This window comes from Octopus sinensis, linkage group LG17, assembly GCF_006345805.1.
Source record: "Octopus sinensis linkage group LG17, ASM634580v1, whole genome shotgun sequence".
In the NCBI taxonomy this organism is placed as follows: Eukaryota; Metazoa; Mollusca; class Cephalopoda; order Octopoda; family Octopodidae; genus Octopus; species Octopus sinensis.
Genome location: NC_043013.1, coordinates 17,444,419 through 17,462,524, shown reverse-complemented (window position 1 = coordinate 17,462,524; position 18,106 = coordinate 17,444,419). Strand labels below are relative to the sequence as shown.

Below are 18,106 nucleotides of genomic sequence, written 5' to 3'. Positions count from 1 at the left end.
GCGTTTTTTTTTTCAATATTTAATTTTGCTTGCAATAGCCAGTTCTTTTGGTCAAACTATCATATCTCCAGGTGCTTCAGATGAAAATTGTGAAAGTGAAGTACAATGGTATAGCATTTTTCAGAAGTAGTAAAGCCCCACATATGACACTTTTGCAAAAATATTTCTGACTGAAAATATCATACATGCATGGTAATTATGATTTTATGCATTATTGTTACACTGAAACTGTTGCTAAAGTAAAAAGAAGTGGAATGGTGAAACTATTTTTTCATTTTCTGAAAAAGCAACATTTTGGACTTATGATACTTTTGCTTAGTAGCAACATATATATATATATATATATATATATATAATAATTTGAGTGAATATTATTCCTAACTTACAGGGAAAAATTCAATTTAGAAATACTAAATCAAATTTCACAAAATATAATATATATATAAAAATTAGAAAAACCACCTTTTATCAATTCAAAATGAACAATTAAATTACACCATCTAGAAAATTACATATAATAGAAAAATTAAATATAAAATAACAATAATATATCGATGATTAAGCAAAATAATAAATAAAACGTATATATTTGGTGGTTTTTCTAACTTGTATATATATATATATATATATATATAATTTTGGTGTTTTCACAACTGACCAGCACTCCAGCAGACATTAACTGAGCAAATACACAATAGTCAATTTGAAATGACCACAGTGGATAATGACTGACTCGACAATGGACTGTGAACTGACCAGTCCCACAATGTACAGTGTGAGGTGACCAACCTTGCAATAATACATGTTAAGAAGATAGGAAAACATTTTAATAAATTACAATAACAAACTGAGAGAGTGAGTGCAATGTGTCCAAGCTATGACCGAAGAGAAAGTTAAGTCTATTGTCCAATTCACACTTCACAGCCTAATTTCTGGAGTTCAGAATATGGAAACTTCAGTTAAACAGCCAAGAGGTCAATAGTCTATTAGTATTGAGTCTATACCCACAACATACACAGATGGCTCAATCTAACTTGTCAATAGAAACATCCTGCTGTAAACAGTGGGAGCACTGTTAGTGTAGCTTTATCTCGTGTCTCCCTCCCACATCTCTTTTTCAAAATAGTAGAGTGTCATCAAAGAAAATTTGGTTGCTATTTCTAACAGGTCAAAGAGACTTGTTGATTATAATGAGTATAGTTGTAGGCAGTGAGAGAGACAGACAGAGAGAGGGAGGGAGAGAGAGACAGACAGAGAGAGTGAGGATTATTATTTTAGAGGAGAAAAAAAAACACCCCTTCTTCCAACATAACAATTCTGAGAATAAAGGAATCAAATGGAGACACCAAACAACAAGCCCCAACAGAGTCAATCAGAGACAGCCCAGGTCTGTAGAAAAATATTAAGTAGAAAACTTGTTGTTCCAATGATTGACATCTCAATTATATTTTCATTTAGGTAATCAGTCCTACACTGGAGTTATTCTGAAGCCGACTATACCCTTCTCTTCCAATTTTGTTGCCTTAGTCCTATATTTTAAAACAATTATTTGCTTTATATTTCAACATTGCCATAATACTACTTTTGAAAATTCAATACTAGTTAGTGAAGAATTGTCTAACAGACATTATTGCTATGAAGAAAGAAGAGAATTCAAAGTCTTATTGTTGTTATTATTAAGGTAGTGAGCAGGCACAATTGTTAGCATGTCAGGCATTCTGAGTTCAAATTCTGCAGAGGTTGACTTTGCCTTTCATCCTTTTGGAGTTGATAGAATAGGTTCCAGCTGAGTAATGAGGTTGATGTAATATGACTTACCCCCTCCCCTGAACTTACTGACCTTGTGCCAAGATTTGAAACAACAACAACAACAGTCTTACACTTACAGTATTGGTTCCAGTTCTTTGTATTTTGAATTCAGTTTCTGCCATGCTTCACTTGGCTCATAGACTTAGCTAGTCACTTGGTTTAATACTATCACCTCTGGCTCCTAGGGTGCCTTTACCAGATTCCACTCTACTGCAAGCAATTGGGCCAGATTTCTGGCTCAACGTTAACTTCCTTCCTACCTATACCACTATCCCACCTATCTCAGAGACCCAGTAAAGGGTCATGGCACTACCTTCCCTTCTGATTAACAGATTAGAAAGATAAAAGAAGGGGTACAAGGTTTGAAATTTGGGAGAGCCAGGGTACTCAATCTGGCTCCAGTAGTTAACTGCTACTTTATTTTATTGACCTCAGAAGGATTTGAACTTGGTATAACAATATTACTGAGGCTTTCTAACTTAGCACAAAGGTTGATTAAATTGTCCTCTGTACTTGGTTAGTGCTTATTTTGTCCTTTTTGGATGGGTAAAGAGCAAAGTTGACTCTGAAACCCCAGAATAATAACTATTCCTCAGATGATACAAGAGCCACAAATTTGGTAGTGGTGGGGAGGGGGAAGTAACACAATAGATTAAATCAACACCAGCACATTGTCTAATATTTATTTTATCAACCAAATGTACTCTAAAACCAGTTGGAAGTTGGGAAAGGTATCCAACCATTGAAATGCTGCAATAGCATAAATGTACAAATCTAGTCATTCTACCAATCTACCACCACCACAGTAAACACTATTAGGTATTTTGTTCAGCAATCAGAGAATTCTACCAATTTTCTACAGGAATGGAGTGGTGAGGGTGAGAGGGAGAGAGAGAGTTGATTGCAATAACCTTCCTAGTACACTACTTGTATTTTATCAAAGCCAGGGGAATGAAACAGAAAAATTGATAACTGAACTCAGAACCTTGAATTAGAAAAGTAAATATAGTAAAGCATTAGTAAATTTAATTAACTCCACAAGTTGACCAGTACTTTATTTTATTGACTCAGAATGTAAAGAGTCATGACTAACTACAGCAGGGCTCAACCAATTCTGCCAGCTTACATAAAGGGCAAGGGAAGTCATGTGTTCACCTCTTCAGCAAGACACCTGTTCTTGACCATCTATCAAACTTTCACATCCTTCAATACTATACCCCACTCAGTTGAGGGGGGTCTTGTCATGCAAGTACTTAGTGACCTCACTATGAGAGAAAAAAAGCACCCAGTGCACTCACCATCATCATTTAATCTGCTTTACATCATCCTGGCATGGGTTGGATGGTTTGACTGAAAATTGGTAAGCGGGGGTGGGGGCTGCACCAGGTTCCGATCTGATCTGGCAAGACCTCTACAGCTGGATGCCCTTCCTAAGGTCAACCACTCTGAGTGTAGTGGGTGTTTCTTTGTGTACAACCAGTACAGGTGCCATTGACTTGACACCAGCATCAACCACAAATATGGTCTCACTTGGCTTGACAGGTCTACATAAGCGCAGTATATCACCAAAGGTCTTGGTCACCTGTCACTGCTTCCATATGGTCTAATGCCTGACCAGTGCTTTTTACATGCCACTGGCATGGGTGCCAGTCAGTTGGCACTGTTATCAGCGATGACTACTATTTCACTCAGTTCGACAGGTCTTCAAGAGCACAGCATATTGCCAAACAACTGAAGGGTGCTTTTAGCAGGCCAGCTGCACAACATTGGCATCAGCCATGACTACGATCTCCCTTGGCTTGATGTTACTGCCTCCATAAAGCTCAATCCCGGAATGGTGCTTTTTACGTACCACTGGCACAGGTGCCAGTCAGACGGCACTGGCATTGGCCATGACTACAATTTCACTCAGTTCGACAGGTCTTCACAAGCGCAGCATATCACCCAACGATTGAAGGGTGTTTTTATATGGGACATTGACATTGGCCCCAACAATGTAATTGGCATTCAGCAGTAGAAACTATTCCAAAGCAGACACTGGAGTTTGATGCAGCCCTCTGGCTCAGAGGTTTCTGTTGAATCACTCAACCCATACCAGCATGGAAAATAGAAGTTAAATGGTGATGATAAAACCCTAGGAGTGGGAACAATAGATCAAACTGAGCCCTCTATTTGATGTATTTTATTGACCCCTGAACAATAAAAGAGGAGAGTTGATCTCCCGTGTAACAAATGAAACCAAACAAAATATTTCGTCTGCTGTTCCATTAATTCTCAGCTTTAATTATGGTAATTATGATAGTGGTGGTAGTAATAGAAACATTATGTTGTTGAAGACTGAGTCTTTGGATCGGTATGATATGCAACAATCCAATCTAAATACAAATTAATCTGTTTAAATGTAATCAAACCCACAACAACCTTTTTTCAGTTATTTTTAAAGTATAAATAATTTGTGAAGGAAGAGTATCCCTATTTGATCCCATGTGTATTGTAAATAAATATAACAGAATATTCAACACAAGTGCTGCTGTTGTTTACCTGCGACTGCTTGGACAGTGAACTGGCTAAATATTCAGAAGGCAGAGAGTCTGTATCAGATGCGGTCTTCTTATCTCTGCAATGAATAAAGAGAATGAATCTATCAGAGGTGGCTACATACAAACAGAACAGTAGTAAAAAAATTTTTTAAATGCAGTAAGGGAAATAATTTAAAGAGGTAAAAGGTATAAATCTGGACAAATGAGTCAGTACGGTGTATCATATGCAAAATATTTTCAGCTAAAATTTACCACTTAGTTGGAGAAAAAAAATTTAATGGCAATTGGAAACTACAGTCCTAAAAGAGGAGATAATTTTTTTAAAAAATTTATCAATTTCTCAGTTATTTTATACATGTTATGATCCCTTTAGTCAGGTTGGGGGCCAAAAAAAAAAAAGACACCTTTCTAGGGCTGGTGCCACAAAAAAAAAAAAAAAAAAGCATCTAGTATACTTTGTAAAACATTGTTAGGAAGGAGCATCTAGCCACAGAAACCAAAGCAAAAATGAAATGAATGAGATGAAATCATCTGACCCATCCAGGTGAGCAGTACCCATGAATATGTGCTGACTTCCATCATGATGACAACCCATCAAACCCATGCCAGCATGGGAAATAGATGTATAATGACAATAATATTGGGAAAGTCTGAACTTCGTTTGAAGGCAAGGGATAATTAAGGAAATGTTTCAGTCTATTAGGTTTCATCAGCACAGTATATACTTTATAATGTATAAACTATAGCATATAATTACTTCAAAACTGCTCGATCAGTTGACAGATTCTTACATAAAATATCTTTTTATGAGTATAATTTGCATAATTAAAACATGAGCCAGGTGAAATTATTCAAAGGAGCCAATGTCATGGATAAGTTAAAGAGTGATGCATTTAATGCAATGTGCAAAAATTTTAATTAATTATAATACCTTTCTTGTTAGTGATCTCTAAACAAACTGGGAGATAATTTCAAGGAATTAGGAATTAATCCCTCAAAGTTCAATTATACAAACTTAGAGGAAGGAAAGTATGAGCTTTGTTTGCTGGCAAGGATGACAATTATGAAAGATTTCACTGTAAAACAGAGTGAATTGCTTAAGGACAAAATGTACCACCCAATGTAAAAATCAAACCCACAACCTATCAATTCTAAGCCCAATACCTCAAGCATTGGGTCACACATCCTCATTTGCAGGACAAACAACAGTAAATATAGCCACGAGTTTATTAACTAATTTATAAAACAGTTCTTGACTGACTGACACAGAATCAGTACAATGCACAAAATATTAAAATGTAATACATAAAATATAAAATAGACAACATTTACAAGTGAACCAGTAGTTGGTAGATATAGCACATGCACACAATTACCATCATCATCATCTTAACATCCACTTTCCCACGTTTGAATAGTTAAAACAGAATTCTTTGAGGCAGATTCTCTACAGCTGGATATCTTTTCTGTCATCAACCATCATCTATTTCAAAGCAAAGTAATGACCAGACATGCTTTCTTTGTAAGACTGGAAACAAAGATTACTTGTACAGGATGGGCCAAAAGTCACAGAGAGGTTGCAATATTTAATAACTTTTTGAAAATTAATTTCTATTTTTTTAAAGATTTCATATAAAAGACTTTGAAGATTAACCATGGAAAAGTTCACAACCAAACAATGAACATAAATTGTGAAATTTTACTATCAAAACCAAGGATCAATAATTCTAACTCAATGAACATATCTCTACCATTACAGTGTGAGGGATTTGGAAAATCCGAGGGTGATTCACCAAAGTGAATTGCATCCCCTTAAGTGTATAGTCTAGTGTGGGGTGAGGTCAAAGGAAGTGATCAGACATTTTTTTGAAGATGATAAAGGGAACCATGTTACTGTTACAAGCGATATCAGTTTATGATCAAAAATTTCTCCCAGTCGTTCAAGATAAACTTGACATATAGTTCAAACAGGACAGAGCCACAGTTCACACAGCAAGGACCACAATTCAACCACTCAAGCATATTTTTGAGGGAAGAATAATTTCCTGCAGTCGCAACATATGCTGACCAACATGTTCTCCAGATCTGATGGCTCCTGACTACTTCCTATTGGGTTGTCTTAAGGAAAAAAAAATGTATGTTAACAAACCTCAGACACTTCAATAGCTTAAGAGCAATATTCAGGCTGAAATCAGAGTGCTGGGAACTGAATCATTAAGGACTATCATGGAAAACACCTTAGAAAGGGTGAGTTTATGCAAAGTAGAAAATGGATGCCATTTATGAAATTTAATTTTTCATAAATGGTGTAAATATAATTTCTATATGTATTGTATAGGATATATGATGTAAATTTAAAACAAAAAAGGAGTTATTAAACATTCAAACCCCTTCATGACTTTTGGCTCACCCGGTATAATGGTGACACTCATTTACAACCATCACAACATGTCAAGACAAGGTTACACACAAACATGCACAATGGATTTCTTTTAGTTTCCATCTACCAAATCCACTCACAAAGATCTGATTGGACAGGGGCTATAGTAGAAGACACTTGCTCAACCTGCTGCACTTGACAACCACATGGATGGAAAGCAAGCTGCTTCTCAAACACACAGCCAGGAACAGGGAACATTAAAGTGCTTATATTCTTGTACACAATATTAAAGCAAAACTTGTGAAGCAATGGTAACAAAAAACTGTTCACATTCTGTTACACAATTTTTGTAACCACAGAAAACATGCATTATAACATGCTACATTCTGGTACTGGTGTAACATAACAAGCACCCAGTACACACTGTGAAGTGGTTGGTGTTAGGAAGGACACCCAACTGTAAAAAAACATGCCAGAACAGACAATGGAGCCTGATGCAACCCCTGGCCTTATCAGCTCTGGTCAAACCATCCAACCCATACCAGCATGGAAAACAGACATTAAATGAGGATGATAACTCTCCAAACTGTTGTATTTATTTCTACTAATCTTGAATATAGAGGTTCAGAAATACCTTGATAGTTTACATTTTCATGAAATGACTATTATTGCGATACTACTCATTACAATACAGGAATCGTTATCATCCTAATTTTTATGTTCTTTCCTTTGCTTGGATGGGTTAGACAAGTTTTTTCCAGCACAGTTGCCCAACGCTTATCACAGTTACGCAAATCTTCCATGAAGTCAAATCTGACATCAGTGCTCACCATTGTTGCTCATGTTATCCCAGGTCTTTCTCTTCTGCAGTGCCAGCTGGGTAAAGAAGTACCTAGTGGCTCAAGTGGATCCCTTGGCACCACTTTACCCAACTATCATTCATCATACGTCCACTCCAGTGCAGTCTCTTCTCTCGTACACCAGAACTGATTTCTCATGCAACCAGTTTTTCTCAGTTTATTTGTACTCTGTTGTTCATGCACACTAACATTACACATGCTCTCAGTAACATACACAGTAAAGTATATTGGGTGTTGGGAAGGCATCCAACAACAGAAACCATACCTATTTCTTTATTACCCACAAGGGGCTAAACACAGAGAGGACAAACGAGGACAGACAAATGGATTAAGTCAATTACATCGACCCCAGTGCATAACTGGTACTTAATTTATCGACCCCGAAAGGATGAAAGGCAAAGTCAACCTCGTCGGAATTTGAACTCAGAACGTAACGGCAGACGAAACACAGCTACACATTTCGCCCGGTGTGCTAACGTTTCTGCCAGCTCGCCGCCTTATAACCACAGAAACCATATCAAAAAAAGAATGTATGAGTAACTACAAATCAGAACCATCTTGGACCATGAGAACATATCCAATCCAAGCTAATATGGAACACTATAAAATGATATGAGAGTATTCTTCAGAGCATATCACAGAAAACCTCTCTACTGTTAGACCAGTACTTCATTTGGCTGACTGGTACTTGATTTTTATCAGAAAAAATGGAATGCAAAGTTGATCTTTAGTTAATTTTGTACTCGGAACATAAAGAGCTGGAACTAAATACTGCAAGACCTTTTTATCTGTTTATAATGATTCTGCAAATTTACCACTTTGTTTGAAAAAATTGTTTGAAATTAAAATGATTGTCATCATTCCTTAAATTTTCTCTCACTTACACCACTAGGTTTAGAATCCATGGCTTCAGCAGACAGCTTTTACAAACAAAAAAGATGAAAAGGAGAGCTTACCTGAGTTTATCAAAGCAAGAATCACAGACTCGCACTTCACGTTCTATCCCAAAGCGAGGAATGGTTGACACTTTTGAAGAGCATTTACTACACATTACTTCTCCACAGTTGCGGCAATGGTGCTAGAAAAAAAACAAAATAAAACTAAAAAGCCTTCTGTCACAGTTTTCACTATATAATTACTTTTCATTGATTATAATTAAATTAAATCATTACTAATATGATTTGTATTTTTTTCTTTTTAATAATTTTTCTCACATGCAAGATTGGTAACTGGAACAAATGCATCAAAAGAAAAGGAAATTTTTTCCACATCTTATGTATGTGACAGAAAAACAGTTAGATGGAGGGAAGTCCACAATTTGTAACTAATCACTGGTGCTATGCTGTGTCTATGGCCAGAACATTTAACTTTCAAATAGCAGGTTAATACATGGATAACATTTTAAATTTAGGAGGTACTATAAAAGAGATGTAATATCTATGGAGCACTGCAGCATGAATAAAGTATAGATTCTATGGAGCACTATTATGTAGAGTCTAGGATGTACTATGGGTGAGATAGAGTGTAGGGTGGTCATGGATAATATGCAGTCCTTTTGACTTCCTGTATGGAACAATTTCATGATAATACTAACAAAACTTTTTCCAGAGTTGTTTGCTAAAATAGTCAAATCAAATATGAGTAAATACATTGGTGTGGTTTGAATTATGAGGATCAATACCTTGTGCAGCATGCTGGTCAAACAAGGTTGCCCATATCTGGGCACTGAGTGATATAGCATCTGGAAGGCACTCTCAATGAGATGAAGAATGTGGGTGAGATATAGGGTCTACAAGGTACTATGGGTGAACTATGGGGTTTATAAGTACTATGGCTGAGATACAGGGTCTACAAGGTAATATGGACAAGATGTAGGGTCTATAAGGCATTATGGATGAGCTGTGGGGTCCTATAAAGGTACTATAGACAAGATGTAGGGTTTATGAAGTATATAGATGAGATAAACTCATGAAGGTGATGGATTAAAAGAGTTAAGGAACAACTACTCAAAAACCAGTGAATATGTATGAATAACATTTGTTGCTCATCCGTAGTTTCATATTAAGAGAGAGAATGGTTTATTCATTGTGGCAAATTCTTTTTTACAGTTTAGACATCAGTCCGTCCCTGCCACTAACCACTCAACTCTGAAGTAGGGTTTCTTCGTTTTGTTTCAATGACTCAGAGTGAGGTGCTATTTCTCAGAGGCGGCACAATGTGCCATAGATCTGAACACATATGGTCAGTTGTCCAACATTAACTTCACAATCAGTGCTTAAATCATTTGCACAGGAGAAATGATCAGCTTTTCAGTCTTGGGTCTGTTATAAAGTGTGTATGTTGCTCAGTATTATAAAGAGATGATGGGGTATAGCAATCTTATAGGGTAAGTGGTATTGAGGTGAGGGGCACTAGGATGATACACTGTTATAGGAAAGGGTGCAGTGGGGTAATACTGTGTTTCAGGGTATAAGGTACTGAGTGGTGCTACTGCATAGACATTATAGGATGGATGGTATTGTGGTGATGTTATAGAGTAGATGTTATTGTGGTAGTAGTATTATAGGGTAGATAGTACTGGAGATGAAGGATGAAACTGACCGAAAAACTTTGGGATTCATCATTTCTGTTTTAATATCCAGAATTTGGACAGAATTTGTTAAGGCAGATTTTCTATGACTGGATACCATTCTTGTTGCAAACCCTCACTTGTTTTCAAGAAAGATATTTCCCCATGGCAGGACATGTTTTCACAGAAGATTGGAAATGAAGGGAACTGTTTGAATGATTGATGGTGACACTCATTTACAACAATTATGCAATGTTAAGAGAAGTAGACACCAGCTCCCTCTCTCTCTTTCACACACACACCTTGCAGTGGGACTGACCTCAGAACCAAGTGTTTCGAAAGCAAGCTTGTTAACCACACAACTATGCCCATTTCTTGTATAAAATAAAAAATGCTTCTCCAGGTCCTACCCCACCCTAAAAAAAAGAGACCTATATAAACCAATGGAGGGAAAAAAATGAAATAAAGCCAAAATAAACGTACCTTTCTTTGAACAACACTGAATCCCACACGGCAACGAGTACAACATTCACCATCTTTCCATTCTGGTGCCTTTTCTGCCACAAACATTGCATCCGCTTCTTTTAAAGCAGGAAACGTATAACCTACAAAATGTAAGACAATTTAATGTGTAGTTAGTAAAATTACTTCATTAACTTAAAACTCTGTAGCTGAAAATGGTAACTGTTTTGAGATATTTAACGGACTAATAAGGTTATTTTTGCACATTGACGGGCATGCACTTGCTTGATGAAGCTGGGGTCATCCCAAGTCAGTGGTCCCAGACAGAGATCTCCTTATCCCCAGAGCTGACTGGGTCCACCAGTGATCTCCACCAATAGCAGTCTCGTGTCACTCCCTCTGCATCCTCCAAGGTGACATTGAGCTTCTGGTGATCTTCCCCATTCACATCCAACCATCTGGCCCATGGCCTGCCACGAGGCCTCTTCCAGCCCACAGCTCTTGCATCAAATGAGAATAAAGTCCTCGTAGGATGATCTAGCATGAGACAGAGGACATGTCCATACAATGGATAGCTATGAGGTGGGAGGCTATGGGCTGATGCATGCACACATGCATTTCTTTGTTAGAAATGTGATGGTACCATCTGATGTATTTGATGGTTTTCAGGGCTCTGCTATCAAAGTTACCAATCCTCTGTTTATTCAAGGAATTGAAGTGAGGCTGTTTGTTTTTGGAGAGTGATATCTGATAGAGCCGATAAGGTGCAGGACTACCAACCAAAAGGTCAGTGGTTCGTGTCACATCCCCAGTACAGTATAAATAACCAAGACACCTTTTTGCTCTGCCTAATTTTGTATCAATTAGTAGGATGAATAGAAGACATTACCTTTAATCCTAACTTTCTTCAAGTGTTTCTAGGATGAAAGATAGGGATAATTGATTGTAGAGTGAAATTACCTAATAAGAACTTTTGTTGAAGGTCTGAAGGAGACATCTGTGAAAAGAGTGGCTGAAGGGGACATTTGTGAATAGCTAGTCAGGTTTTGGTGATAAGAGGAGGACAAGAGGAATTGCAATGATCTGTTTTTCTTTGTAAAAAATGTGAGGTGGAAAAGGGGCAGGGCCCATGACCTTTGTATGGTCATGTGACCACATTCACGGACTGATGAGGCTAATATGACTGATGAATAACCTGAACATTTGTAGGTCACAATGTTCAAAGGAAAAGTGAGGTGCAATGAGAGAATTCCAGAAGAAGGCCTGAATGAAGTATTTATGTAAGGTCTGAGAAGTAATGGATGAATCAAGTGGGTTAAAGTTGGTTTGTTCAGCAGATGAAGACTAACACAAAATAACTAGATGGTGATGGCATTGAAGAAGTCAAAATATTGACTCACCCTCCATTTTCATTAAATGGTATGTGTCTTGCACTGCTTTGTAGCTGGGTTCATTGCGGAAGGCATGTGACCATACCTGGATCAGTTCCAATATTTTCTCTTTGACAGGGGGTGGTCTTGTCTGGAAAGAACGAAAAGAACATACAGAGAACAGCGAAATAGTTTTCTATAAAAAAGCATTATTATAGATTATTACAGGTTCTTACAGGCTGGCTGTAGCATCGTTATAGGTTCTTACAGGCTGGCTATAGCATTGTTACAAGTTATAACTGAAACTCTATTTTATTGACTCTGGAGTGGAATTTGACAAAGAGCTAGAACAACACATTTTTACCAATGTAATCTTGTAATGATTGTGGAAGTTTACCCCCTGCACAAGTATGAAGCAATAATAATTTGTTTCAAATTTTTATATAAGCCAAGCAATTTTAGATGATGGAGTATAGTCAATTACATTGACCCCCCAGTACTTGTTTGATAGTTATTTTATTGAATCCAGAGGGACGAAAGGCAAAGATGATCTCAGCAGAATTTGAACACGGGGGAAAAAATGCTTAGTATTTATTCTGGCTCTGTTTCAGCACTAAGAATTCTGCTAGTTCACCATGTTCACAAATATGAAGCAATACTATGTGGACTAGAAAGCAATACCTTGACTTGTTCCTTCAGAAATTCCATGAACTCTTTTGAAGCAACTTCTTGGTGAATCAATGAGGAGCAATTCTTTACACAGGACTCCAGTGTCTGTAACGGAAAACACAAAACCTTTTATTTCACATCACTGAAAGGTTTACATATGGAATTGAACTCAATTCTTGCCCTTTAGAGTCATACACACACAATATGCACGTGATGAATGTTGCCCAGATGGAAATAAGTGCACACCTGCTCAAACACACACTCAGACGAATGTTGCGAAAATACAAATATGCACACATATGCACAAACACACAATTTGAAACCTTAACCCAGTTTAGATGATCAATAAGTAACAATCAATAGCTGAAATATATTTATAAACACAATATGGACATTTTACAAAATACAAAAAAAAATTTGTGTGTGTGTGTGTGCACGGGCATGTATTTGTTGATATTTGAGCTTCACTGAAAATCAGTCAGCTGCAAGTGGTGACATTGCTGTCATTTCCCCTATGGATGGCTTTGTTCCTTTGAAGACATGCTTCTTAAGAAGCATTAAAAGGTTTGTTTTTTTTCCTTGGTTTTTTTCCAAGGTACTTGGTGAGCTCACTAGTGCCAGGAGCATGAGAATGACAAAAGCAACCAGTAGATACTGTAAAATGATTGGTGTCAGGAAGGGCATCCAGCCATAGAAACCATATCAAAGCAGACATTGGAATACTAATGACTTGTGAAGATTCACCTTCCTATAATGTGTGTCTGACATATTTCACCACCTTCTCTCTTTTCGAAATGGAGTGGCCCCCTACAAGACACCTGTTCTTGTCTTTCTGTAATACCTTCACCTCCCATTACCCAGCATAAAGTCATCTATGACAATATAATATCTAGTTTTGAGTCATGTCTCGCAAGTTACTTGGTGACCTTACAAGTGCTGGTTCCATATGCAAAGCACCCAGTACACTCTGTAAAGTGGTCAGAATTAAGAAGGGCATCCATCTGTAGAAACTACACCAAAGCTGACATTGAGGCTTGGTGCAGTCCTCTGGCTTACTGGCTCCTCTCCAACAGGATGAAAAAAAAATAGACGTTCCTAACACCAACCACTCAAAATGGTAGGGACAGCACAACCATGTCTTGGGTATTTGAAATACTTGTCAACTCACCAGGTCTGGCCACAGTTGATTTCTGTGTGTGCGTGTGAGTGAGTGAGGGAGAGAGAGATGTCAACCCTAGTGCTTGACTGATACTTTATTCACTCTGAGAGGACGAAAGGCAGAATTGATCCTGACAGGACCTGAACTGAGAGCTTACAAAGACTGAATATTGCAAAGCACTTTCTGACATTCTATTAAGCAATTCACTCCGAGGCAATGACAAGTGACGGAGACCTTTGGAGATATGCTGTGCTTGAGAAGACCCGGCAAGCCAAGTGAGACCATAACCATGGCCTATGCCAGTGCTGTATAACCAGCCCATTTAAGAATACCCTTCAATCATTGGACAATAAGTTATGCTTGCGAAGACCTGTTGAGGCAAGTGAAATCACTGTCGTGGCCAATAACAGTACCGCCTGATTGGCACCCGTGCCGGTGGAATGTTAGCACCATTTGAGCATGATCGTTGCCAGGGCTGTTGACTGGCTCCTGTGCAGGTGGCACATAAAAAGCACTATTTGAGCGTGGCCGATGCCTGACTGGCTCTCATGCCGGTGGCACGTAAAAGCACCCACTACACTCGCAGAGTGGTTGGCATTAGGAAGGGCATCCAGCTGTAGAAACTTTGTCAGATCAGATTGGAGACTGGTGCAGCCTTCTGGCTTGCCAGCCCTCAGTCAAACCGTCCAACCCATGCCAGCATGGAAAGCGGACGTTAAACAATGATGATGATGACGAATTCACTATCATACACACACAAATATATATATATATAATCATCATCTTTTAATGTCCACTTTCCATACTGGCATGGGTTGGACAGTTTGACTGAGGACTGGTGAGCCAGAGGTTGCACCAGGCTCAATCTGATCTGGGAAAGTTTCTACAGCTCGATGCCCTTCCTAATGCCAACCACTCCAAGAGTGTAGTGGGTGCTTTTACGTACCACCAGCACAAGGCCAGTCAGGTGGCTCTGGCAACAACCACGTTCAAAAGGTGTTTTTACGAGCTACCTGCATGGGAGCCAGTCCAACAGCACTGGCAATGACCACGCTCAAATGTTGTTTTTCACGTGCCGGTATGGTGATGCTGGCAATGATCACACTCAAATGGTCCCTTTCATGTGTCACCGGCACAGGAGCCAATCCGTGGCCCTGGCAACAATCACACTCGGATGTGCTTTTAACGTTCCACTGACACGATTGCCAATCAGGCAGTACTGTCATGTCATGGGCCATGTCAGCAATTTTGATTTGCTTACACTTGCCTCAATAGGTCTTCGAAAGCAAAGTTCATTGTTCAATGAATGAGGGGTACTCATAAGTGGGCCGGTTACACCCCACATTTGGATGTGCTTTTAACGTTCTACTGGCACAAGTGCCAATCAGGCAGTACTGTCATTGGCCACATCAGTGATTTTGACATATTTATATATCCCAACAAAGTTGATTTTGTCTTTCAACATTTTGGGGTCAAAATATGTACTAGGGTTAATGTAATTGACTAGCCCTATACCCCAAAATTTCAGGTGTTGCAACTGTAGCAGAAAAAATACATACACACACACACACATACATATATTCATAGTTGGCAAAGCTAAAAATGAAAATTATCAACAAAGTTACCTGGAGTGCAAACATTGCAACATGAGGATTATCAACAGCTAATTTCTTCTTGATTGCAGCCAGGGCATATTTGGGTCTGGAAAACAAAACAAAAAAAAATATGTTTAACAGAATATTACATTCTAAAAATAAAAACTCAACAGCTGGATCTTGATAGTAGAAAAATAACCAATTTTCACAAATCACTCATACCTAGTTACATTAAAATGCTTTAGTCTCAGGAAAACTCCAGCCTTTTACATTTTACTTCAGTTTATCATTTTCCTGAAATTTCTAAATGTATCATTCACCAAAAGTTATATTTTTATAATTAAATATAAGGAACTGTATTAAAAAATTGTTAAAATATCTTGTGTATTGTAGAAGTATAACAAATTTATTGCACATAAACTTTAGCAAAATCTCATATGGACCCTCAAAGGTTATAAGGACCCCAGTTGAAAACCACTAGTTCACATCAAAGCTGCATTGCATTCTATAGGAACAGATATGAATGTGTGGTTAAGAAGTTTGCTTCCCAACAACATGGTCTTGGGTTCAGCCCTGCAGTATGGCACTTTGGGTATGTGTCCTGGACTGAACAAAGTGTTGTGAATAGATTTGCTAGATGGAAATTGAAAGCCCATTGTGTACACTCATGTGTATGAGCGTGTGCACATTGTGTGTGTGTATGTGAAATCTGAAGGTCTCTGTCTTGACATCGCATAATAGTTGAAATAAGTGTCATTGCTACACAAATAGTATCATCCATTTCCAATATTCTGCAAAACCATGTCTTGGAGAAATATTAGCTAGCTTGGAAACAGGTAAGGTCTGGTGATAGAAAGGAACATACAGCTGTGAAAACTGCTTCAACCAAGTGAGACCAATCCATGCAAGCACAGAAAAGTGGACATTGATGATGATGATGATGAACTTGAATAAGGGATGTGGATTTAGCTATATTGGGACTGAACAGATTCTAACAATAACTGAACTTGTTATTGCCCAGTTGCAGATCAGACGTTCTCATTAACCTCACTTTTAACCGAAACTCATCACAGCAAGACTAAATGTATTTACATCTTTTTATCTTTTATTTATTTCAGTCGCTGTACTGAGTCCATGCTGCGACACTGATTTGAGTTTTAGTTGAACAAATCGACCCCAGTATTTATGTAAATAAAAACATAAAAATCACGTCGGGGTCAGATTTATTTATAGGCGTAGGAGTGGCTGTGTGGTAAGTAGCTTGCTAACCAACCACATGGTCCCGGGTTCAGTCCCACTGTGTGGCATCTTGGGCAAGTGTCTTCTGCTATAGCCCCGGGCCGACCAATGCCTTGTGAGTGGATTTGGTAGACGGAAACTGAAAGAAGCCTGTCGTATATATGTATATATATATATATATATATGTCTGTGTGTGTGTTTGTGTGTGTGCTGTGTTTGTCCCCCTAGCATTGCTTGACAACCGATGCTGGTGTGTTTACGTCCCCGTCACTTAGCGGTTCGGCAAAAGAGACCGATAGAATAAGTACTGGGCTTACAAAGAATAAGTCTCGGGGTCGATTTGCTCGACGAAAGGCGGTGCTCCAGCATGGCCGCAGTCAAAATGACTGAAACAAGTAAAAGAGTAGAAAGAGTATGTCAACACTTACTGTACATCTCCCTGTCTGATGCAGTCACAGATACCTAAAATAGAGTCCCAGTCTGGTTCTAATAGTAGCTGGCTTGTTGCTTTCTCTGCAATAGAAGGAAGAAAATAATTAGAGAGAGAGATAGACAGAGAGACAAATTTAAGATTTCAAACCTTTACCTAGATTTCATAAAAACCAACTGTATAGGAAGAGGACAACACTTAGTGTTTATGTGTGTGTAAGAATACCTTTTGAAGAATGCAGCCAAGTTAAGGCTGATTGTATGAAACTTAAGTATAAATTTGAAATCCCAACACATACACACTTTTAGCACAACCATGTATTCAGTGCTAATTGATTTTCTACAACACACACACAAAGAGACCTGATATTTGCTAATGATCTCAATTTCATTTCCATGACATGTTGAACAGGTTTATAAATTTACATATTTTATGATAAATTATTGGAGATGCATTTATTTGCTACTTTCTTTCCAAACCGATTGCAAACAAGACAATAGTGTAGAGAAAGCTATAACATCACCCTTTCTCGCACATACAAACTTATATAAAATATGTGTATGTATTTTGGTTACAGTGATCGTTACCAACATCGTCTTACTGGTACCTGTGCCGGTGGCATGTGCAAAAAGATTCGAATGAGGTCACTGCCAGTACCACCTGACTGGCCCCTGTGCCGGTGGCACGGAAAAAGCACCCACTACACTCTCAGAGTGGTTGGCATTAGAAAGGGCATCCAGCTGTAGAAACTCTGCCAGATCAAGATTGGAGCCTGGTGCAGCCATCTGGTTTGCAAGCCCTCAGTCAAAATCGTCCAACCCATGCTAGCATGGAAAGCAGACGTTAAACGATGATGATGAAAGGAACTAAAATTACTTAATACCACAATAAAATTTGGATCAGCCTAATAATCTATCTATCTATCTATCTATCTATATATATATATATATATATATATATATATATATATATATAGTTGTCATCCCATAAATTATGGGTTTTTTTTATACTTCTTTTATTTTTC

At 38.1% G+C, this 18,106-nt stretch overlaps 1 protein-coding gene across 1 annotated transcript in view; it reads right to left on the bottom strand.

The window, feature by feature from the left end:
* LOC115220828 (hepatocyte growth factor-regulated tyrosine kinase substrate) overlaps nt 1–18,106 on the bottom strand; it is a gene marked incomplete at its 5' end in the record, with an annotated part of 75,392 nt that overhangs the window by 43,611 nt on the left and 13,675 nt on the right. Inside the window, 7 exons of the mRNA XM_029791002.2 lie at nt 4,351–4,426; nt 8,546–8,667; nt 10,642–10,763; nt 12,021–12,141; nt 12,672–12,764; nt 15,444–15,519; nt 17,081–17,165. Coding sequence (XP_029646862.2) covers nt 4,351–4,426; nt 8,546–8,667; nt 10,642–10,763; nt 12,021–12,141; nt 12,672–12,764; nt 15,444–15,519; nt 17,081–17,165 — 695 coding nt within the window. The remainder of the gene's footprint in view (nt 1–4,350; nt 4,427–8,545; nt 8,668–10,641; nt 10,764–12,020; nt 12,142–12,671; nt 12,765–15,443; nt 15,520–17,080; nt 17,166–18,106) is intronic.